At 35.1% G+C, this 26,392-nt stretch overlaps 1 protein-coding gene across 1 annotated transcript; it reads right to left on the bottom strand.

The window, feature by feature from the left end:
* Positions 1–3,547: 3,547 nt before the first annotated feature.
* Positions 3,548–24,483, bottom strand: Smp_172180 (MEG-8 family). The gene is made up of 17 exons (XM_018798013.1): positions 24,368–24,483; positions 23,564–23,578; positions 22,714–22,725; positions 21,614–21,634; positions 20,614–20,634; positions 18,736–18,750; positions 17,001–17,015; positions 15,307–15,321; positions 13,896–13,928; positions 12,398–12,427; positions 10,938–10,967; positions 10,097–10,111; positions 8,566–8,580; positions 7,197–7,220; positions 6,573–6,594; positions 5,419–5,439; positions 3,548–3,722 (listed from the first exon to the last, which is right to left on the bottom strand). Exons 1-17 carry the CDS (start codon positions 24,423–24,425, stop codon positions 3,662–3,664), a joined length of 423 nt encoding a protein of 140 aa, XP_018652997.1. The 5' UTR covers positions 24,426–24,483; the 3' UTR covers positions 3,548–3,661.
* Positions 24,484–26,392: the final 1,909 nt, after the last annotated feature.

Below are 26,392 nucleotides of genomic sequence, written 5' to 3'. Positions count from 1 at the left end.
TATTTCACTGTATTATACTCCTTCAATAACATCTTCAAACCCTAATCTTTCCGATTGCTGCTTATACTCTTACTACTTCTACCACTATGGAATTTGAATCGACAACTTCATCTCTGTGCTAATGTGGTATGGCAGCTCGAACTTATGTACGTACGTACGAAGTTCTACGCTGTGACTGACTGACATAGAAGTTTCCTTATTGCAAAGTTACAATTACACTATATATGATCACATGTGTATGAATGATTTCAGATTGTTATTCGTGTAATAAGAATCAATTTGATTCAAATGAAATAATCCTGAACACGTATCAGTTTTGTTCTTCATGAATGAGGTCATTCTGTATAAAGAAATTCGTGAATAAGAAGTAAACGAATCTGATGAACTCCAGGTTTTTCATGGTGATCTAGCTTTAATTGACTCATCAATTCAACTATCGAATTAGTAAAACTTCCACAAAACCGCTCTTCTAATAATAATCCTCATGTGCTCACTAGTCACCGACTTCAAGAGGTATTTCCTGGAGTTGCAGTGAGAAACTGGAACCAATGGAGTTCAACCAGGTCTGTTGTGAAATAGTAACTCACTGAAAACAATGATGGATGACAGCTCAATTTAATGGTTTGGTTGAAGTTAGACATTAACGCCACTGGATGTCAACTCAGTGGTCTACAGGTTGTTCGTTCGCGCGCCAGACCAATAGGTCTTGGGTTCGAATCCTGTGAGCAGGGTAGTGGATGAGCCCTGCTCAAGAGTCTCATACTAGGACGATACGGTCGTCCAGTGCTTCCAAGTTTTCCATGGTAGTCTAGCTTAAATTGACTAATGAATTCAACTATTAAATGACTAAAATTTCCACAAAATCCCCTTTAGATTTGTTTCACTTGATCTAAATGAAGAAACATAATAATCAGTGTATTTAAGCGAAATTCAGAAGTTTCTGTCTATTTAAGGTAGACATATAAACAAGTGACGAAGTTTATGAAAACATAGGCCTTATTAAAGAAGAATTATTGTTGAATTCAGTCATCATCGAAATGTATGATTTTCTGACTTATATTAGCTTCATTAACACAAAAATTATATTAATTATGCTTGACTATTTCTTGCTAAATTCAATTAGTATTGTTTGTTTGAATCTTCTCATCGATGTGTTAGGACTTCAACTGGTCAGTCTCTAATTGGCATATGTGCATATTGTGCGTATTGCCTCGATATAGCCTTAATTCACAAGCATGGTAAGCAGCAGAGATGGATAGTGGCTAGCAGTGGATTCCAGGACGCGCGTTTCATCCTATTTGGGACTCGTCAGCTGGATGTACCGAGTGGATAACGCGATGGCGTTTGAACTGAAAGGGACTGGGTTCGAGTCCTAGAGTGAACATCAACTCTGAGATGCAGGTACATCCAGATGACGAGTCCCAAATAGGACGAAACGCGCGTCAAACTGGATGTCACTGCTAGCCACTATCCATCTTTGCTTATTTCTTGCTAAGTTGTACGAAACCTGTAAAGAAATGAGCTTACTGTAATAAAAATTTCATATCCGTAGAATGTTAGTTTACATCTCCCGGATGTAAACTGTCGTGTCTTTATCTATCCAGATAATAACGATACAAGTCTGGTTTGTGCAACATTCAACTATGGTAATTTAGAAGTGACAAAACGCCAATTCTGTAGTAGAAGTTATTTTCCTTACAATACAACTGAATGGAAAATACCCAAACTTGAAAATCTTCTGAAACATTACTAATAGCACTTAAACTTTATCCGGTTGTAAAAGAGTTAGGAAAGGCTTATGCATGTACACGTTTGAAACGTATTTCATGTACGTCAGACACAGAAACAATTTGAATTACAGATTACTAATTAATGAAGCTTGTTAATCCGAACGGAGTTCTTAGACTGGTTTCAAAGATATTCACAATACAGTTAATCCCTACCAGAATCCTCAACAATCAAAAGCATCTTCGGAAGTGCCTCCAATTTCGCAACCAACAGCAGGAGAAATATTGTTATTGATCACTAATATTATAAATCAGTTTACCTGTATTTCACCATTATAAACTCGACTTCAACTAACTCTATGAATAGGCATGGAAATGCAGTTTTTATTATTCAGTTATTCAATTTTTTTTATATCTTTCTGACAATACCAATTACTATGATCCCCTTGTGCTTGATGTGAAGTACATATTATTAAAAAAGACTGATGCTACTCATCCGTACTTGTCCTCCTTTTAAGCGCAATTAATGATATTTACTTTGGATCCGATAGATAGTAAGGAATGTTGAACATTAAAATTATGTATGTCTGTTCAAGCTTTCAACTATACAAATTAGAGACGGAGTCTGTGAATATGACAGAAGACCTTACACGAGTTATGATAACTTATGGAATCCACAAGTACCATTGGGATATATACTGATTAACCACAAAATGTATACTTGCGATGATATATTCGTAACTTCGAAGCAAGACTCAAGGTTGATTGAATGTGACCTATATACATTGTTCAGTTTAATTTTGATAGTCAATTTGATAGTCAAAAATTACTTACGAGAATATAAACGTTCAGAACATAGACCAGTAGTTAGTCACGAATTTTTTTAAAAAAAGAAGATCAAATACTTTAAATTATCGCCTGACTACGGATCAGAAGAATCTTGGCAGGCTCGATTACTTTAAATTATCATTCTACATGAATTCACACTCTCATTCCGGGGAACATGATGGATATAATAGTCAAATCGTAGGATTGTCGATCCACGATCTCATACTCATATGAAACCGGTTTTTACATTGACTAACTACTAATATTTGAAGCTTAATAAGTTGGTCATTTTTCGAAACAAACATGAAAATCATCGCAATTCTATTACTTCATAACTTGGAATGATCTTTTGTTATTGATTAATCAGAATGGAAATTTATTTATTAGTCAATTATTTATGTATAATTGTTAGAAACATGTTATATTTATGCGTCGTTGACATAGATACAATAAAGATTCCATTAGCAGTTTAAAAACATTACTCCCGAACGCTCTGGTACTGTCGAGAGTGGAGAAAGTCACCTATACCTCTCTAAATGCTCCAACGCAGCCACTGCCAATGAAGTCCTACTTACTGCCTTCTCGTGGCCGGGGGTTTTGTTTGCGCGATTGAGAGGAAAAACAGCGAATGTCCAACGCTTTAACCAGGTTGGTGAATATTTAAGATCCATCTAAGGTAGTTGAAAAACCCTCATTCAGAACCAATGGTGCATATCGGATCCAGGATCCTGAAGGAACAAATAGCGTATGAACGAATCGTTGGTCACCAAGCTATAATGAGACTGCATCTCCTTACGTTGCTTCATTGTCTTGTGGATCAGACCTTTAAGTCGAATGTTCCGGGTGTTTCCCCTTAAGAAAACCACCTACATCGGTTTGGGCACCCGAGTAATATCACAACCCACATACAAATCAAATAACTTGTGTGACGTATATGTATTCGGTCCCCCTTTATAACAATATTTATGTGCACAAATAAATAAATAAGTAAGTTTAAAGACATTATATCAAATATATTTTTCTTTAAAAAGAATTCAGTAACATATATTAAACGTATTCTATTGTTCATCAATGATCTTTTCTTTAACTAAATCCTTTCCATTTTCTTAAGTGGAGAAGATTTTGGCAAGATTTTTGAAATTTAAGAAACAATGTTTGAATAACATCCTAAACGAATAAAATAAATGAAAATTATTATTATTATCATTAATATTGTGTTGTGTGGGCTACTTATATTCATATAAGTAGTATATGGTGATGGTCAGACATCGAATGTATTTCAGCAGAAGATAGATAAGGAACGAACAGGAATGAAACGCGATTGGTATGAAAATGAATAAACAATAAAATCAGAGAAGACGAACTGATATTTGCAGAAGGAACAGTTAAGATTGAGATGATTGATAGTCTGTAAATTAACTGTTTACTGTATGGCTATCAGAATTTAGTGAGATAGTCTGTAATTTGTGCCGTAAATACATTCGATTGTCCCCACTCGCGTTCTTGTTCGCTACAATATTACTATTATCATTAGCTTTATTCAATATCGTATTCTTGGTACAATATAGAATTCTCAGAACAAAGTATTTCTATAGTTGAAATCATGAGTCAACTGAAGCTACACCACCATGGAAAACCTGGAAGCACTGGAAGGCCGTTTCACCTTATTGTGGGACTCCTCAGCAGTGCGCATTCAGGATCCCGCCTCGCGAGATTCGAATCCAGGAATTTATCAGTCTCGCGCGCGGGCGCCTAAGCGCTAGACGACTGAGCTTGCCGGCATTCAACGGTGTTAGTGTCTAACTTCAACCAATCCACGAAGTTGAGCATCCGTTCACTATTGTCTTCAGTGAGTTGATACCTCACAGCAAAGTATTTCAACAAGTTCCCGTTTCTTACTTCTTGATCGATCTCGACGGTAAATATTTAGTGATCACTCGTTAGATGTTAGCAAATCAGGAATTGACATCTGAATGATGTTCATACTTTTAAATGAATACTGCCAGCTTTCACAAAGTCTCTGATTATACTTTTTTGTAACTTGTACAATGGAAGGTTGTACACTTTTCAGAAACTCATCTGAATAGGTTTTGTGATTAATAGCCATAATGTTGTGTTAAAACAAATAAAAGAAACAGATAACTTTTTGAAATATCTAAATGGTAGAAACAGGTAGCTCATGAACTAATACTTTTTGTTAGAAAGTTCTCCATTACGAAAAGTAGATTGCAATAGCTCCAAGAAGGGATGTTTGAAGTGGATACAATACACTTATTGAGGAAATCGTCAAACTATCACGAGGCAAGTGTTAACTTAGATTCCTGAAGGGAAACGGTAAACAGGAAGGTGAAAGAACACACTACCTCAGGAATTTGAAGCAGACATAAAAAGGATCAATAGCAACTGGAAACAACTGAAAAGGGTTGACCAGGACAGATGTAGATGGAGAATGCTGATGAGTGACCTATACTCCTCCATGAAAGTTCACAGATATAAGTAAGTAAGTAAGTTACAAGAAAGATACCTTAGATTTGTGTACACTGTCCTTAAAAAGGAATTTTTTTGAAACAATTAATGTATGGTCACATTTTTTATCTTTGTTTTCAATAATAATAATGTAAAAGCATTACTTAACCGCTTCTTAACCCGTTTTACAACAAATTAACAAGCTATGAAAAAATATTGTTCTGATATCAGTGAAAAATACATATGAAACAAAAACATCTTAAAATGATGGTGTCAGCTACAGTTGTGTTCTCAGTGATTACCAGTCTCTACGTCTATGTGTGTAATAATCAAATAGAATAACAATGAAAGTTCAAGGAAAACTTAGATGGTAGGTTAATTAAAATAGTCAACTTACCATAATCTCTCAGTGAAATCACTAAAATTCAAATTTTTTACAATAAACGGGGTTTGAAGGGTAATGAATTGTAATGAATCTGCTTATTTGTAGTAAATTTAGGTATGTCATTTGTTCCTTCAAGATGGTGGAGCCGATGTGCACCATTGGTTTGGAATGAGGGTTTTTCAACTACCCTAGATGTATCCTCAATATTCATCAACCCTGTTAAAGCTCAGGATATTCCCTATTCGTCCTCTCAATTTCATAAACAGTATTCCCCACCGCAAGAAGGCAGTGATACGCGTAGCCATGTGAGAGCATTTGGAGAAGGAGATGTTTTTCTCCCTATTCTTGGCCGTATCAGGGCGTTTATGGGCCTTGTAGAAAAGCTAATCTTGTGATAGCGAATTCTCTGGTGATTCTAATTTTTATTTCTATTCATTTCCTATGCATAACCTTTTATTCTGGGTCTTCTGAGTTAGCCTGACTTATTTCTATTTTAAATGATGAAACCCTATGTTTAGTCACCAAAACTGCCTGCTTTATAGACACATTACCAAGGGTTAATTCATTGAGAAATATTCGATCCTTAGGATAGTCCCATTATTATGTTTGTGATAAAATACAGACATCATATACTTTATTTTGCATTGGTATGCATTCTGAACAATATTTAAACCCAAATTAACCAAAGCATGATCATTGACTAAAATTGATATTCAGTAACAGTTGAATAACTAAACTTGTTATAAGTACCTAAGTGTTTAATACAATGAATGGTACCAGTTTATCATCTGTAGTTCACTTCCTTTCTATATTGTTTAACCTTAGGTACCGTGGAGCAAAGTTAATATCTAGACAAATAATAAACCTTATCAGAAGGGGGTTTTGTGGAGATTTTAATAATTTTGTATATTTGAAATCATGAGTCAATTGAAGCTAGACCACCATGGATCGTGGATGCGCACTGTTGAGGAGTCCCACAACAGGACGAAACGGCCATCCAGTTCTTCCAGGTTTTCCATGATGATCTAGTTTCAAATGACTCATGATTTCAACTATATAAAATTATGAAACCTGTCTATCTTATATTCCTTACAGAAAAGTATGTTATATTATGATATATTAGAAAAGCATAAATGGAAATAACATAATATTCAATGTCTACTAACCTGTCTTTAGGTGGATTATATTCTATAGAATAAACATGAAATTGTAATTTTACAGAGAATGAGTGAGCTCAATGAATGAGATTGAATCGTTTTATTTAAAGGATACTCATACTAGGATCTGTTTCCGTTACTATGTGACATTATTGTTCTTTACATAGAAACAATTTATTGATTTAAATTCATTTAGTATTGTTTATTTGAATCTTCCCATAGATGTGTTAGGACTGCAACTGGTGAGTCTTTAATCGGTATATGTACATACTGTGCGTTTTGCCTCAATATAGCCTTAATTCATAAGCATTGTAAGCAAAGATGGATATTGGCTAGCAGTGGGATCCATGACGAGCGTCCTGGATAACGCAATGGCGTTTAAAGCGAAAGGTGCTGTGTTCGAGTCTCATTGTGAACATCAACTCTGAGATGCAGGTACATCCAGCTGAAGAGTCCCAAATAGGACGAAACGCGCGTCCTGGATTCCATTGCTAGTCACTGTCCATCTTTGATTTGTTTTATTTACAAATAACTTTACATAGTTTATATATTGAAATTTTATTAAAATCGAATAAATTGTAAATCATTTCAGGATATAAATGATCTAGTTATAAATCAGTTAAAAAGTTATACCTTCTTCTCCGAAAATACTGTTGACTGTAAAGTATAATAACAAACAAAACGATAATGATTCCGGTTTGAGAATGATTGTTATATAAAAAAGGCTTGGGGAGATTATAATTTATGAATGAGTTTAATCAGAAACGTTTGAGGAATTTCAAGTTCATGACACCGATTTCAGTGCTTAATGCTCACTTACTAATGGTTCACAGTGAATTTTAGAGAAGACTTGATCATTGAGTGGATACAACAAATGGGACTATGAAGAAGTTCTTTTATTTGTAATTGTGGTAATCAAATGACTTGTGTACCTTGTGCAGACTACCGTGATGATGATAGAATAGGAACTTTTTTCTCTCGATCCAGATTGAGACTAATGGAAATTACGGTAATTGTTGCGAACTGGATAATAAAAGTGCCAGTAATATTAGCTGCAACGTTCGCAGATGTTACTGTGAAGATTCTGCTATTCAGTGATATGAGTATTATAGTGACATATGCGCTATAAAAATGACAAGCTTACACGAGTTATTTGGAAGAGTCAGGAGAATCGTCGAAATAGACGAAACAGTAGACAGAAAACGAAAATTCAACAGACAACGTAGTTTTAAAGATGACAGGGTAGGTAGCACTTCCATAAATATACCTCACAGGTCCTTGGAATATAGGACAGGTCATCTGAAAAGGGACACTTCCAACGGGTTAGAAACCGACAGCCTACAATGTTAATACCAATTATGTGGAAATGTGTGCAGCCGAATACTACAATATGTACGAATGATTGTAGAGCATACAGATGCCTACATAAACTTGGTCACGTGCATTGTGTCGTTATCTACAAGTGGCATTTTGTGAACCTAACGACCGGAGTGCACAAAAACAATATTGAAGCTATGTGGTCGAGGCTGAAAGAGTTTTTGAGACCTTATCATGGCTCTAGAGGCAAACTATTATGGAACTATATGGATGAGTTCCTCTACTGTATGCATTACGATTTTAGAACCTTTGAACCTCTTTCTAACGTTGACAAGTTTTTGAACCATGTAAATAAAGTGTATCCACATAAATTCTTTGGATTTGTATCATATATTTTTACTCTATACTATTTTCTGATTGGTTGATATTTCTCAAGGTAACATAAGTTTCTTTCGAAGGTCATCTGTAAATTATAGTTTCGCCTCTCATTGTTTATCTGAAATAATATAGATGTACATCTATGCGTTTCAGAATACAAAGAGACGTGTTGTATTACGGTTGAATGTAAAATAGCCAGAATTTCCATTATTTTGTTTAAAACAACTCTTCTATGGTTATGCTCCCGGGTACAATGTTAGTTTTCGATATTAAAGGGTTTTATATAACTTCCTAGGAAACTACTTACATTTATTCATAATCCCTAGAATTTGTAAACAAATAGAAAACATGAGCTCATTACAAACATACATTTCTGAAACTTATTCTCATAATAAAATCGATCTGTTCGAGGTAACTATTAGTTAACTATCTTAGAGGAAATGTTTGGCTATAGATTCTTTTCATTGATTGATTTTCTGAGGTTGAACTTGCTAGATCTAATATATGAGTTGAAACAAATCAACTATGAAAATACTGAAATTTCTACAAAACCCCTTTTGATCTATAATCATATGCTTACTATTGACTGACTTCAAGGGATGTTTCCTTGAGTTCTAGTGGGAAGCAGTGACCAGTGGAGTTCAACCAAGTCTGTTGTAGAGATATCAACTCACTGAAGACAATTGGTGAGCTGTTGCTCAGACATCGTGGATTGGTTGAAGTTAGACATTAACACTGTTGGATGCCGGGTAGTTCAGTGGTCTATCGGTTAAGTGCTCGCGCGTGAGACTGGTAGGACCTGGGGTCGAATCTCGTGAGCAGGGATCGTGGATGCGCACTGCTGAGCAGTCCCATAAAAGGACGAAACGACCGTCCAGTGCTTTCAGGTTTTCCATGGTGGTCTAGCTTCAATTGACTCACACTTTCAACTATGAAAATACTGAAATCTCCACAAAACCTTCTCTGATCTAAAATCAATAATAAATGGTGATATCAATTAATTATATTGGCTATCAGGACTCAGTAGTTAAGTGGATAGTGGCGATGAAGTTCGAAGCGAATGGTACTGAGTTCGAATCCCAGAGTGAACATCAACTCTGTGATGCAGATATAGCGAGCCAATGAGTCTCGAATTGGGCGGAATGTGCGTCCTGGATTCCACTGTTAGCCACTATCCGTCTTTGCTTATATATTGAATAATGTTATCGCTATACTGGAGATTGAGCAAAATGAAAAATATACATAAATCAGTGACCGTTATTAACTGTGAAAAGTATTTGATGCCTAAAGTTTCATGGTTTTTAATGAATGTAAAGTGTCATAAGTAAAAACAAAAAAATCTACGTTCAGAGCAATCTGTCAATAGGTTTTGACCATTAAAAAATATAAATCAACTAAGTTGAATGGATCGAATAGGATGCAGATTCATCGTAGATTAGAATAAATAAATCATGGGACAGTGCAGATGGTGTACAGTATACCTAGATATCTTCTAGGTTTGTTAAACAAATTATTATTTGGATGCGCACTGCTGAGGAATCCCACAATAGGACGAAATAGCCGTCCAATGCTTCTAGGTTTACCCTGGTGGCCTAGCTTCATTTGACTCATGCTTTCAACTATGAAAATGCTAAATCTCTACAAAAATCCCCTTCGAAACAAATTATAGTTACTAGTAATATCATGATGATAAGTTCTCCTTATATGCGCTTGATTTTCGCAGTGAACCAATGATTTCAATGTTATGATAGTCTTGTGGTCATAACTGTCATATTCGGTGTGAAATTTAAGTTGACGTTAAGTTAATGTATATCATTTCTTTAATATGAAAAACTCACTTTCTTTCAATGAAACTAAAAATATTTTAATGAATAAAAACTTTATATTAGGTACCAGTTAAAATAATTAGTAAGATAGATTTAATAATGAAGTCAAAATGAACAATAAAAGGAAACTATGGAACCCTCTTCAGTGTCGTATCAGTTATACAACATAATTCTAAAAACTAATCAGAGTTTTAATTCACTTGGAATTGTTTACTTGAATCTTCTCATCGATGTTTAGGACTGTAACTGGTCGGTCTCTTACTGGCATATGTGCATCTTGTGCGTCTTGCCTCGATATAGCCTTAATTTACAATCATTATAAGCAAACATGGATAGTGTCCAGCAGTGGAAGGTAATGTCGAGGCATTACGCACAATATGCATATACACCAATAAGAGATTGATTATTTCCAGTCCTAAACATCAATGGGAAGATTCAAGTAAACAATACCAAATGAAGATAAAACCGGAAATTTAGTCACTAAAGGTGCCTGATTCATCGACAAATTCATGGAGAAATATTCAATCCTTAAACTTCACACCATTACACAAGCGAGTGACTATCAGGACTCAGTAGTTAAGTGGATAACGCAATGGTGTTAGAAGCGAACGGTACTGTGTTCGAGTCATGGAGTGAACATCAACTCTGAGATTCAGATACATCCAGATAACGAATCTCAAATAGGATGAAACCCGCTTCCTGGATTCCTCTACTAGCAATCTTTGTTTATAATCAGCGTTCTCTTAAAGAAACCGATTACAAACAATACTAAATAGCTAGCAAAACAAACAATTCTGTACACAAACATGATGATTCAGACAATCAAGTGAATTCCATGTCTGTTGTTACTTACGACTTTTAGCCTCAGTGGTGTTCGGGTTTGCTGAAATCGAACAAAACCATCAAGTTGACTTATTATCAAGATAAAATTTATAAATAACGAGATGATTTCCAATAAAATATGAAATAGTTATGTTTTTCAATCTGATGATCAAGTCAGTCAAAATAATTTACATTAAGACAGTCTAATATTCATTACTATAACACTAATTTCATGCATCAGTTCACGATTCGTTTGGTAATGAAGAATAGTAAGCATAGACTGATATTCATAATCAAGAATGAAGTACAGCACTCATTAACGGAACTATTGATTGAATAATACCCTTATTAATTGGCGGCCTGTTTAAACCTCTGGGCTACCTGTTCCTATCATCTAGATATTTCAACAATTTATCTAATTTCGTTTGTTTTAATATATCATTATGCTTATTAATCGCACAACCTATTCAGGTGCGTTTCTGAAAAGTGTAAGACCTTTCGCTGTAAAGGTTACAGAAGGCCTAATTAGAGATATCGTGGTTGCTGGCAATATGCAGCGAGAAGAATGTACATTATCCAGATGTCGATTAACTGGGCTGCTAACTTCTAACTGGCGATTACTCAATATTTATCGTCAGGAAGGACGAAGAAGTAAGAAACGGAAACTTGTTGAAGTACTTTGTGCTGAGAATTCTATATTGTACCAAAAATATAATATTAAATAAAGCTCATAATAATAATAATAATAATACAGCTTAATTACATATTGTACTAAGTAAGTCGATAGCTTGAACATGAAGTTAGTTTAATTCTCATTCAGCTATAATGTGAACTAGTTTTCCATTCATAAACCATATCGTCAACACTAGTAATTAGGAAAATTATTGAGTCGTCATTACTTAGATCGAATAAATTCGTCATTGTATCTGATGAAAGATATAGTAGATGACTCGATATGGAAATTCGCTGACATAATATCTTGATGCTATTTGTTAATTACTTACAATGTTCAATTATCAAATCACTTGTTATTGTTTTGGTTGAATCTTCCCATTGATGTTTAGAATTGCAATTGATCAGTCTCTTATTGACCATATGTGCATACTGTGAGTATTTCCTCGATATAGCCTTAATTCACAAGCATTATAAGCAAAGACGGATAGAGACTAGCAGTGGAATACAGGACACGCGTTTCTTCTTATTCGGGACTCGTCAGCTGGATGTACCTGAATCCCAGAGTTGATGTTCTCTTCAGGACTCGAACCCAGTACCGTTTACTTCAAACGTCATTGCGTTATCTACTTAACTACTGAGTCCTGATAGCCACTTACATGTGCAATGGGGTGAAGTTTAAATTTACTTGGTATTGTTTTGGTTGAAACTTCCCATTGATGGGAAGTCCTTTCCGGACTACAATTGATCAGTCTCTTATTATGTCTCAATTATGTTAATGAAATTAGTCTTATTTATATAAATGTCACCGTTACTTACGACTTTTAGTATCCTTATTATTCGTTCCAGCTAAAAATCAAAATTTAAATTTGATTAAGTAAAATAATAAACAACAACGTTGATCAATTTTAAGCTGTTCATAATGGAAAATTACTCATAAATTTGTGTTCTATTTATTGTTTATGTTTCAATTCTGTTAGGTAGAGCAAACCAAATATTCTTATTTTAAAAAACACTGAAGCAGCCCCATTTTTCTGTTGATTTCCGACTATTATTTTCATGAGAGGGTAGGCTCTTTACTCGAACACTATCAGTTGAGTCAGAGCTTATGGAGAACTGTCATTTGACTTTACAACCTCAAGTGATGTCCGACAAGACTGTCCACTATGTCCATATTTGTTTAACTTCATCATAGACCTACTGCTGGAAATAACACTCTCATTGACTGAACTTACAGGAATTGATCTCCTACCAGGAGGTCCACTTATCAACTTAGAATACGCAGATCATATAGCCCTGCCTAGTGAAGACGCTGATATAATGCAGTCTTTTGGTAGCACTCGGCAACAATGCCAGAATGTTTGGAATGAATTTTTCTCCTTCTAAATGCAAATTGTTGCTCCAGAACTGGCCTGCGTCAACACCTGAACTAAGGATAGGGAGTGAAGTAGTCGAACGCGTGGACAACTTCACTTATCTTGGAAGTCTGATCAGCCCTAATGGGTTGGTGTCTGACGACATCTCTGCATGGATTCAGAAAGCTCGTTTGGCTTTTCCCAAATTACATCACCTATGACGAAGACGAGATATCCGTCTATCAATTAAAGGACGAGTATACTGCGCAGCAGTTCGCTTCATCCTAGTTTACGGCTGTGAAACGTGGCCATTAAGAGTAGAAGATACTCGTAAGTTACTAGTATTTGACCACAGATGTCTTAGAAATATAGCTCATATCTGCTGGGATCACCGGGTAAGTAATAGTGAGGTTAGACAAAGGGTATTAGGGAATTATGGTAAATCAGTTGATGAAGTCATGAATCTTCATCGACTGAGATGGTTGGGCCACGTGTTACGTATGTCTGAACACTGATTACCACGACGCGCAATGCTGACTAGTATTGGGGATGGTTGGAAAAAAGTTAGCGGTGGTCAAACCAAAACGTGTCATCAGTGCTTGAATTCACAGACTTCCAGTCTGAGCCATATTGGTAGATGGAGACTACTTGGTTGGGGTCCGCGTGAGTATTGTAACCAATTGTTGGTGACTCTGTGTGACATGGCCCAGAATCGATCACAATGGCGTAGGTGTATTCACTCCCTATGATAACCCTTTAAAAATATGTACTGCTGCTACTAGAAGCTGTATTCAGAAGCGTATCTATTTAGCTTTTGTCAATTCACTACAGTTATCTAATTATTAATCATGATAAATGCTTCTCATCAGACTGAGTGATTAAACACTTTATGGTTCATTATGTTGGTTGTTGTCAAGTGGTTTCATTCTCACTAATCAGTCTGTTTAATAAAATATACTTACAGCTACTGTCTGAGGATCCAAACATGGAAGTAACTGAATGGGGAAAGTAAAATAGCGATGTGCAGTTATTAAATTAAAAAAAAGGTGGTACTTCAGAGTGCATATATATGCAAGATTTTGGGGTGGAATAAAACAGCCAAATGGTCAGTATTTGTTTCCATTAAAATTGACTGTCATCATCTGTCAAATTGGGGCAAAGATAACCTAATAATCTGTAAGAAATCTATAACAGATGTATCACTATGAGAAAATTCGAGATATTTCAGTCCTAATATTGCGGTGATAATGGTCTACAGTATTATGGCACAAATAGTCAGGAATTTTTTGGAATTTCCGCCCCCTCAGTTTTGCTTTGAATGTGACCAACAACTGGTTCATACGCCATTTGTCGCATCAGGATCCTGGAGCCCATGTGCATCGTTGATTTGGAATCAGGGTTTTCCAACTCCCCTAGGTGGACTCTCCGTGTCCACCAACCTGGTTAAAGCGTCGGACATTCGCTTTCTGTCCTCTAAATTTCGTAAACAACACCCCTGGTGCAAGAAAGCAATGAGTAGGAACTCCCTGGAAGAGGCTGTATACGCGTGGCCATGTGAGAGCATTTTGAGAGAGAGGGCGGGCGCTCTCCCATATGATTCGTTGATATTCAGATTACACACTGAAAACGTAGACACAAGTTTCAATTAAATAGTAAGTAAATACATAGAATAAGAATGAAATGAATATATATGTCATATATTCACACTTATATTATGTTACTTGTCATCTTTACTGTGAATTGAACATTTCTTTTCATATAGTTAAGATCATGAGTCAATTGAAGCTAGACCACTATGGGAAACCTGGAAGCACTGGACAGCCATTTCGTCCTATTGTGGGACACCTCAGCAGTGCGCATCTACGATCCCGCCTCGCGGGATTCGAACCCAGGACCTACCAGTCTCGCGCCAGAGCACTTAACTGATAGATTACATTAATTTTTAATGAATATTGTGAGTTTATTTTATACAAAGTTCCAATTGAAATCGGTAATGTAACATTATAGTTTAATTAATTTCATTTGAATACAATATTCATACATTTTCAGGATATTTTGGTAGACCTTTTAATGAATATATTTATGATGTGTGGACGAGAATGATAATGATTGGTTGTCTGCTTAGTCAGACATGTAGATAGTCTAACAGATGTTCTAGTCAGGTTAATCACATGTTCTTGATCTGAGTTGTGTTGAAGTCCTGTAGAGTAGACGACGCTGGGAGGGAATCTAATGTAGGTATTCGTGTAGGGTAAATTAACGAACAATTCGTGTAAACAAGGAAAACGAGACCATTATAACAGTAACCCTGACAGCCTACTATGCGATAGAATCAAAGACACAAAAACCAGACCGTTATAACAATCCACTTACACGAATTCCACATACCTGAAAAATAATCTTGTTTATTACTAAGCATCTAAATAATTGTTTATCTCATTTGGTAGATTCATTAAATGAATTTTAGTTTATAATTGAAGAAACTCATCGACTAAATTTCTTTGCTCAGTTAGGGTGCTGTTAGAAGTCAGATAGCATAAGGAATCTGTTACTTGCCAGTCTAGAGCTAAATGGCAGTGCATACTCAGGCTCTCTTAAAGGATGTAGACTAAGATCTTCAGCCCTCACAAAGTCCGTTCATTCATTAAACCACTAGGTTTGAATACAACGGTGCATATTCTCAAATTCAACGGACTCGGAATATAAAGCTAGAACGATGTGATGAGTTCCTGAGGTCAGAATTAGGACAGTTTTCATTATTGGCATTGGGTCTGTAAATATGTTCCGTTGGATCCTGACCTGTTAGTCTAATAGTTTCCTATGTCACCGGTGAACAAACACTGTACTCACTTAATTCATCTTAGTATTGGTTGTTTGCATCTTCTCAATGATGTTTAGGAGTGGAAGTAATCAGTCTGTTATTTGAATATGTGCATTCTGTACGGATTATCATGATATTGCCTTAAGTCACAAACATTATAAACAGAGATGGATTTTGTCTAGCTGCAGAATCTAGGACGCCGGTTCCGTCCCACTTTGAACCCATCAGCTAATATAATGTTTGTGAATTAAAGCAACATCGTTGTAATCCGCTTAGGGTGAAAAATTTCAATTAACAGATTGATCAGTTGCAGTCCTAAACATCAGTGGTAAGATTCAAGAAACCAATACAAAAATTGTTAAACTTCACTCCATTGCACAAGCTAATGGCTATCTGGACTCACTAGCTAAGTGAGTTATGCGATGAGGTTAGAAGCAAACGGTACTGCGTTCGAGTTATGGAATGGACATCAACTCTGAGATGCACGTACATCCAGCTGGCTGTAAGGATGGTCCACAGGTGAAAATGAGGAAGCTCTAAGAAGCTCAGAAGGAGCCGGACATATTCCATCCAATCAGCTTTTGGAAGAATATTCTAGCATCACTACGTGTAGCTTCCCTATTGGACAATGCTGATAACTCATTGTGTGCGGATTAGACAACTATAATGATGATTTCGTTTCTACTAAAAACTATAGATACCTGACAATTTTGTACCATAATCGACACTGTTTGGAAAAACATTCCTTCTACTTGTCTTCTGTCTTCTGATTTGTGACTTGGGAGGGTACTGGCGTTTGAGTGCTCAAGTATTACGCGACAGACTAAGAAATCTAAGTTCGAGATATAACACTGGCGAGTCTCAAATAGTACAAAACGCACGTCCTGGATTTCACTGCTACCCACTATCCATTTATGCTTATACTGTAGTCACTGCTTCATAAGATAAACAACACACTAGCAGTGCAAAAAGGTACTCGTTTTAATAAAATATATGTTTGACAAAACTGTAGACGAAGGAAAATTAGTGGGTTTCTTCTTAGTTGAGGCACTTTCCATATTCCACACAGACGTCTGTACGTATACAATCAAATTTCTAAGTATCCGATGACAAAAACGCTGAATTTAACTAAAACTATTTTTTTCGGAAGTATGAATTACAATTCATGTCGACTGCATAAGTAGACATTCGTTCACCATAGAAACCAACCATTACCATCAAGATGTTTATTTTAAACAAAACTCACGTCTCCAAAATGATGCTATTATCAAAATTCGTCAAAACAATAACCTCAGTTAACTTGTTTAAATTAAGTAAAATTATATCATCCCAAATATCAGCATAGGGTTGTGGAGATTATGATGGAGTTTTGTTCTCTGGGCTGAAAGGTTTGGTCGTGGAACTCTCACCGTTTTTCTGAATGACATCATCAGTACAAACTTCAGGTAGAAGTGAAGTGTTCAAATTTCTCCGTATGTGGTGCACAGCTTGTCCTATACACCTCGATGTTGATTGGTTCTTCTTATTGTGGAAATTGTTGAGTTTAGATTAATATCATGAATGAATCAATGTTAGATCATTATTGAAAACCTGGAAGTACTGGACGACAAACTGCTAAGATATCTCTTACCAGAACAAAACAGCTATCCAGTGCTTCCAGGTTTTCAACGGTTATCTAACATTAATTCATTCATGATATCAATCTAAACTCTGGTGTTGCTTTTGTCTGCTTCATTTTATTTCAGTCATTTATAACCCCAACCAATAAAAATAATCTGTATATGATTCATCTTACATTATAATTCGTCCAATGTATAACGAATCAAGATGTAACTGAATTGAATATTTCACGCATTCATTTCTTTAGTTAATTTTTCCTAATTGAAATCCACCTTTTTTCCCACAGGAACATCATAGTCGACAATACATATGGTGAGACTATAATTTATGGATGGGTTTTGAGTGACGCTAGACTGATCTTGATAGTGTCCGCCTAATAACCAGGATCAAATGTGGGTTATAAACTTGTATGAATAATTAGAAGTTAGAAATTAACACCGTTAGATGCTGGCGGGCCCAGTGGTCTAGTGGTGAAGCGCTCGCGCGTGAAACTGATAGGTCCTGGGTTCGGATCTCGCGAGGCGGGATCATGAATGCGCACTGCTGAGGGGTCCCATACTAGGATGAAACGGCCGTCCAGTGCTTCCAGGTTTCCCACGGTGGTCTAGCTTCAATTGATTCATGATCTCATTTATTGAAATTATAATTTACAGTTGATGATTAAGTTTAGAAATTAGATTTAGAGTTTTCATCGTGAACTGACATCAGCTATAATGTCAAAACTCCATTTATCCAAATGGATAAGTGAATTTCGCGCCAAAATCCGAGACCTGTTATCTTATACGTGATTGATTCGTTCATCAATTATAGTCTCGCCGTAAATTAAATAATATATTTGTAGATATCCTAATGAGTAGGAAAAAAAGATTTTCTGATGTTTCGTAACTCAGTGTAAGCCACTTCTTCAGAGAATAAGTAGGTATCTACAATGTTATTATCAATGAAGAAGCTCCGAGGTTTGAAAATGAAAGTATACAGTTCATCTTTTTTCTTATTTCTTTTTGATTTTTCTTTGTCATATCTTCAAATATTCTAATTAAATACCGTCTATTAGCATCAGAAGGGGGGTTTGTGGAGATTTTAGTAATTTTATAGTTGAGATCATGAATCAATTGAATCTAGACCACTATGGAAAACATGGAAACGCTGGACTGCTGTTTCGTCCTAGTATGGGACCCCTCAGCAGTACGCATACACGATCCCGCCTCGTGAGATTCGAACCTGGGTTCATGATCTCAACTATAAAACTGTCTATTAGTGTCAAAAGAATTAATTCCTCATTGTAGAATTTGGATTGTCATAAAAGAAAATGGAATAAAAGAAAGAACACAATTCATTTTTCGACTAAATAATTAACTTACGTTCTTCTTGATGGACTGCAATACAATCAAAATAATGATATCAGCATTAATTAAAATCTTATTTCAAATCTATCAAGATTCACACAATTGGATCATACAAGAAATTTAAACGTTGGAATCACGATTCTACATATAAAAAACTTTGAAAAAGGAACTATTCAGTATCAATATGGTTCATTAATAATGGATCAGCTAATAAACTCATTGCATGTTTATTCTTGCCTTAGGTTACACAATGGAAAAATCATGAACACCAAGACAATCCCACTTAATGAAGAAACTCTGGAAGATGTGGAATGTTTCATGTACCTGGGAAGCATCATTAATGAACAAGGAGGATCTGATGTAGACGTCAAGGCAAAGATTGGCAAAGCAAAGTTATCATTCCTACAGTTGAAGAACATATAAAACTCAAAACAACTATCAACCAATATCAAAGTCAGAATCATAAATAAGAACGTAAAGACAGTTCTACTGTACGGAACTGAAACATGGAGAACTATTTCAACCATTATCAAGAAGGTACAAGTATTTATAAATAGTTGTCTACGTAAGATACTCAATATCTGTTGACCGGATATCGTCAGCAACAGCCTTCTGTGGGAGAAGACAAGCCAGCTTCCAGATGAAGAGAAAATTAGGAAAAGATTTTGCAAGTGGATAGGACATAAATTGATGAAATCACCAAACTGCATCACGAGGCAAGCTCTAAATTGGAATCCTTAAGGCCAAAAGAGAACAGGAAAACCAAAGAACACATTACGTCGAGAAATAGAATGAATAACAAGTGGAAAGAGCTGGAAAAGATTGCCCAGGACAGGACAATGCTGGTGGGCGTCCTATGCTACTCCACGAGAAGTAACAGGCGTAAGTAATATTCATTCTTATTACTTAACTTGCAAATAGCTTCATCATGACTTTAATTCATGCTATGTAGAATCTAAATTGTAAACTGTCCTTTGTTTCTATGAATGAGTTGGTTCTTAATAGTTTGAGTAGTGTTTCTTAATCATATTTATAAGATGTTTGTGACTTATATTTCGTTATATTGCAACCATTAGACATTTACTGACTGATCTTTTAATATTACTGGGCTAGTAAATGCTCTTAAATCAGGTTCTGACACTTTTAATTACGTTAGGACTAGATGATTAAAGCTTTTATTTAAAATAACCATAACACCATTTGATTTTTAACTATTGATGACAATGCCCTGGTACGGCCGAAATTGGGGAGAGTTAGCTCGTCCTCTTCCAATACTCTCACATGACCACGTGCATACAACCACTGCCAGGGAAGTCCTACTCACTGCCTTCTCGCACCAAGAGGTGTTGTTTATGAAATTGAGAGGACGAAAAGCAAGTGTCAGGCGCTCTAACCAGGTTGGTGGACACGGCGAGTTCAGCTAGAGGAGTTGGAAAACCCTGATTCCAAACCAATCGTGCGTATGGGCTCCAGTATCCTGAGGGAACAAATGGCGTATGAATCAACCGTTGGTCACATGCTACCATGGGATTGCATCTCCTTACGTTACCCCACTGTCTTGTGGATTAGACTTATAAGTCTAATGCTCCGGGTGTCCCCCTTAAGAACACCACCTGCTTCGGTCTGGGTACCCAAGCAGTATCCATGCCTCCACATAAGTCAAATGATTTATGTGGCGCATATCTATTTAGTGTTTCCTTGTACCAATGTCTATGTGTTTAAATAAATAAATAAATAAATAATCAACTGTTGAGCATGGAAACTTTATAACTTTTATTATTATTCAGATATTGATTCTCTTGGATTATCAAGATCCTGAGTTGATTGATTAAAAATGTTCATATTTGCTTCCTAGTTTAGTTTATTTTTTTGTGTAAGTTATATATCACTTACCTGGTGTAGTATTCATCTTATCTTGAAATTGGTTAAACAAAAATAATGATTTTGTTTTTAAATCAGCAACTAAAGAAAACTCTCATAAATACATGATTGATTTTGTATGGTAAACCTGAAATAATCACCATGTCATGTCATATTCCAAAAGTACAAAGATATTTATGATCTGTAAAGTACTTTGTACTAGTTGATCATATAAATTTTACACTAAACATGATCTAATCTTTCCCTGTATCCGTAACTCATATTATAGTTTTAGTGAACTACTCAATTGTTACATCTAAAATCCAGTGACAGTTTAGCTTTATCCCTAATTCATAACACAATATCAAACACTTTTTCTGATTGATATTCGTTTCATTTTTAAAGTAATGTTGAATGTCAATAGTTGAATTTATAAGTCAATTGAAGCTAGACCACTATGGAAAACCTGGCAGTACTAGATAACCGTTTTATCCTAGTATGGGGCTCCTCAGCAGTGCACATCCATGATCGCACAAAACTCTTCTCTAATAATAATGCTGAATTATTTTATATAAAAAAACTATTCACTCGTATCTAAGATTACCTCACTCATATGTAACTCTTTTTTTAAATCTCACTAATTTCCAACTTCCACTGTGGTGTGGATTACTGATATCCACATAAGTAGTATATGATGATGGTCGGGCATTGAATGTATTTCAGTAGAAGATCGATAAGGAGAGAACGGGAACGGCACGCAGTTGGTACGAAAATGCATGAACAATTATAATCAGAGACTATGGATGGATATTTGCAGAAGAAACAGTCAAACTGAGGCAATAGAATGTTATTTTGCAAAATAAGTATTCACTATATGGTTCTCATATTTTAATAAGATATTCTGTAATGTCGCGCCGAAATACATTCGATTGTCCCCACCCATATTCTTATTCACTACACCTCCTAAAGGTGATTCATCAAGGCATTCAATGGAAAGAGGTAACATGACACTGTATGATGATGTTCAACTTACTGACAGGTTGTGGTTTCACAGCTAAAATTCAAATAATAAGAAGAATCCTTATCGTACAGATTCAATGATCAATACAAATTTCGTTTTATATATATTATAAATCATTATACAATAACTGAAGGCACATAGTATATCTATCATGAAATCAATGAATCAGTACTCATCATCCATCAATTATATATTCAGTACTTATTTTCAAGAACAAAATAAACCTTATCACTTTCTGTTGAACGTAATCGTTATCACTTTGTAGTGTGGAAACATACCACATTTTAATTGTATATATGTATATAAGTATATAGGTTTTTCAGCTCATTGAAAATTTACTTTCAAACTAAAAGTATACATACATTGCACGAATTCATAAAGATGATTAAGTCATTTAGGTGTTTAGTTTAGGATCCTTCTATGGTATGGGTTACTTATATCCACATGATTAGTATAAAACGACGGTAGTACATTGAATATATTTCAATAGAACATCTATAAGAAGAGAACGGAAACGGGACGCAATTGATATGAAACTGCATGAATAATAATAATCGGAGACTATGGACTGATATTCGCAGACGGAACAGTCAAGATTGAGACAATTGAATTACAGTTCGCAAACTAACTGTTTACTATATGGGAGACAAAACCCAACTCACACGTCCTTGTCGTGTTTCCTGGATCATGGGGTCGTTTCCATGATCTAACGTGAACGGTAACCTGGGAGGTGGAGATCGACCTAATCATCCACTCTACCTATACCCACAAATGATTACGATTGCTACAAAGAATCATTGCATAATTATTGTTGGTTCAAAAAGAAAGAAAGAATGAGTCTGTATGGTAGTCAGATTTTACTGAGATATTCTTTACATGTGTGCTTCAATATATTCGGCTGTCCCCACCCGTGTTCTGTTCACTACACTTCTATTACATTAATGAAGATTTATTACATAAGTCTATCATGAAAACGAATTGATCTTCATGTATCGTGTATTCATTCAAATGTGATCTCAATAAGTGAAGTAAATCTCAAATCATGTTCTATATTACCATTTATGTCATATACTTCAACAAAACTATCACTTGTTGTATTAGTACGGTCTTACTTGCAGTAGGTTCTATAAGATTTAGATATATACAGAGTATGTGATTATGGTATTTAATACAGATATGTTAACATGAACATAATTGTGTATTCATTATGAAATATAAAATGTAATTGAGCATATAGCTGTCAAATGTATCAGTTCAATTCTATTAGTTAACTCATGCTCAGTTGTGTGATTAATAGTTGTGTGATTAATATGAATAGCTTATACCGTGAATTTTCTCAATATTCCATTGTCTGATTTTCTATCTATCTATCTATCTGTCTATCTATCTATCTATTTGTTAGTCATATTCCATTACTATATTGAGATGCGCCGACTAATTAACACCCTGGACAGTTTGTATTCATATAAATACAATATATATTAGACCAGTTCCATACAGTGCAAGTTGGACTTCACTAAAATACACTTGCTGTGTATTCTATTGTCAGTGTTATTTCTATTCTAATACAATCCGTTGAAGATTCTACGCGCCAGTATTAATATGAGTAACAATGCAATTACAAACAGGTCTAAATCTGGTGTCAATCGTATACTACTTTCTTTCCAGTTCATCCAGTAGTGTCCATTCAACTAAATAATTTATTAATTGTATATTACTACTGTATATGTTAGTGAATTCAATTACTGAAATGCACATTCAAGTACATTAGTATTATACTTCTTATTGAATACGTTTGTCCTCGATCATCAATCATAAAGACAACGAATATAACAGTGATGTCAAAATATTACTCAAAAGTAATATGTTTGTCAGTTTGTGAGTGGCATCTATCTCCAGTCTATCTCGTCATATAAGAGAGGTTGTTATTATAGTGAGTGGAAAAATTATATGTAGACTCACTTGAAACTGTACCGGCTGAAATAAACCAATCAACCAATTAATCGGTAACAATCAGTCACTAAATGTGCAAGACATTTTACATGCAACCACATTTTCCCTGATGAACATCATAGGAGACAAATTGACACTTTGAATACTACTACTTCACCATTATGTTTCCGATCATGATGAGATTTCTTGTATTATTTAATCTACCAAATGACATTCTGTTTACTCAAACAAAGCGTTCATTTGTCAACAGTTCGCAAGTTTGTGGATCAGGTTTCTCATTTATAGAACCTTCTGACATGTTGAAGTGATTGCCTCCTCGATCCTGTTATATCCCAAAGGGAATTATGAATGGTAACTTTTGAGAACTATTTATGTACTAACATGATACATATATTTTTATTGTATCATCGTTAACTGACTGAACTATTCATATTCGCGTCCCTCTTATTATTAGCTTTATTTTGACCGATGAACTATTATTATATGATTTGCCATTCCTAAGTTATTCCCAGTCTATCAATTACTGTCTCAGACATTCACAGCCACATTGGGCCAAATCTTGTACAAATGTTATTTACTATTTTATTGGTACGATCTGGTTAGTCTGTTTGGTATAGAAACTCTGTATGTTTGAAATATAATGATTCATACTACAAAGGCTGTTCTGGACTTAACTGGCTGGCCTAGGCAGATATCAGGACCGACAAGTACTCTTGACTCCTCGTACGGTTTCTGTGTGTCATTTGGTCTGATCATCACGCCATACTTTCACAAGTTATAACATCCATCAAGATAAATGAATAAACAACTTACCATTTATTCCAATTAAGCATATGGCTATGCAGAATAAACCAAGCGTTACTGTATTCATAATTTTTGAATGAATATAATTAATGCCTATAAAACTTTTAATGAAATATTAACAATTTATAGGGGTATTCTAAAGTTTATTTAAACAATTTTTATTGTTTACATTAGATCTGTTTAAAGTCAAACGGTTCTTCTTTTCTTTTTTGGCTTCATAATACAAAAGTAAACAAGATTAAATTTCAATGAAAATATTAAAAGAACAAAGGAATCGGATCAAGAAGAAGAATGAGAAGAAGAAGAAGAACAGGAAGAAGAACAACACGAAGAAGGAGTACGAAGTGTTAAATTTTTTATCATTGGATAATCATACTTATTTATTTGTTTTATATCTATTTATAGAAGTGGATAAAATTTCTTAATCTGATCATTATTTATCTCATAATTAAATTATTATTTAAACTTATCAAAAGGGGTTTCTGTGGAGATTTAGTATTCTAATAGTTGAAAGCATGAGTCGATTGAAGCTAGAGCATCAGGGAAAACGTGGAAGCACTGAACAGCCGTTTCGTCCTATTGTGGGATTCCTCAGTAGTTGCATCCACGACCACGCCTCACGGGATTCGAACCCAGGACCTACCAGTCTCGCTCTCAACTTCGTGCATCAGTTGAAGTTAGACATAAACACCATGGGATGCAGGCTCAGTGGTCTGTCGGTTAAGTGCTCTAGCACTCGCACTGCTGAGGAGTCCCATAATTTGACGAAACGGCCGTCCAGTGCTTCCAGGTTTCCCATGGTGATCTAGCTTCAATTGACTCACGCTTTCAACTATGAAAATATTTAATCTTAATTGAATATTTCTCTTTTTAAGTAGTATGAGAAAACTCGAATTATATATTTTTAATATCATAAGGTAAAAATATTTCAATAGTTGAGATCATGAGTCAATTGAAGCTAGACCACTATGGAAAACCTGGAAGCACTGGATGGCCGTTTCGTTCTAGTGTATGACTTCTCAACAGTTCGCATTCACGGTCCCACCTTGCGAGATTCAAACCCAGGACCTATCAATCCGTTTCATCCTATGGTAGGTTCAAATCTCGTGAGGCGTGATCGTGGATACGCACTACTGAAGAGTCCCGCAATAAGACAAAATGGCCGTCCAGTGCTTCCAAGTTTTTTATAATGGTCTAGCTTCAATTGACTCATGATCTCATCTATTGAAATTACTATAATATCCACAAAACCCCTTCTGGTAAAAATATTTGATAAATTTTATAATCATAATAAACTATTACCACATTTGGAATAAATGAAATATCGGTTAAATAGTTGTCTGGTCACTTATATACTATATAATTTTGTGTTAATTATATTTCGGTGATTTTTTAACTCTGAAGAAGTAGTTTACATTAAGTGACGAAACATCAGAAACATAATTTTTTCTACTTCTTAGGATATAATGATAAAATATGTTTATTATCAGTCTCCTGGTATAGTTATTTAGTTACTGAGTATATAAATATTCAAGATGACTTATTCTTTGTGTTTCTTCATCGGTTTAACATTAAAAAGAACTTGTTATACATAAACCAAGTGAAAACAATCTTTTGGTTATATTGTATATGTTCATAATTTAAAGAAAGATCAGTACTTTTACAGTTAGAAGATTCAATGTTATTGATCTACTTAAACTAATTGAATTAATAGTAATTAACATCTACTCCCATAGTAACATCATATTATGTCTACTTTTTATGATATCTAATAGATGAATTTCATCCTATTTAAGTAGTATTCAAACGTTGAATGCTTCAGGTGAGGAATTCGTATCCCTTACAGTATATGAATACGAAAAGTGGACAAAACTCAGATAACATTTAATTCATGTTTTAAATTCTAACTGTATTTATTGCCAGACAACATTATTCCAGATTTCCAAAGAGTTCTATACTTTCCAGGAATCATTGAGAGAAGACTCAAGATTTAGTCTTTGAACATTGTTTGTAATATAATCAAAAACATGTTAT

This window comes from Schistosoma mansoni, chromosome 6 (assembly GCF_000237925.1).
Source record: "Schistosoma mansoni strain Puerto Rico chromosome 6, complete genome".
Classification (NCBI taxonomy): Eukaryota; Metazoa; Platyhelminthes; class Trematoda; order Strigeidida; family Schistosomatidae; genus Schistosoma; species Schistosoma mansoni.
Note: the sequence above shows the minus strand (reverse complement) of the source record. Positions and strands in the feature narration are given on the sequence as shown.

What these genes read in the sequence shown, in the direction of transcription:
- Smp_172180 (XM_018798013.1), bottom strand. Translation starts at nt 24,425, where the DNA reads ATGAATACAGTAACGCTTGGTTTATTCTGCATAGCCATATGCTTAATT. An exon ending in TATAATCCACCTAAAGACAG is followed by an intron (nt 5,440 to 6,572) that starts GTTAGTAGACAT and finishes TTTGAATTTTAG; the next exon opens with TGATTTCACTGAGAGATTAT. An exon ending in GATTTCACTGAGAGATTATG is followed by an intron (nt 3,723 to 5,418) that starts GTAAGTTGACTA and finishes TTATTCGTTTAG; the next exon opens with GATGTTATTCAAACATTGTT.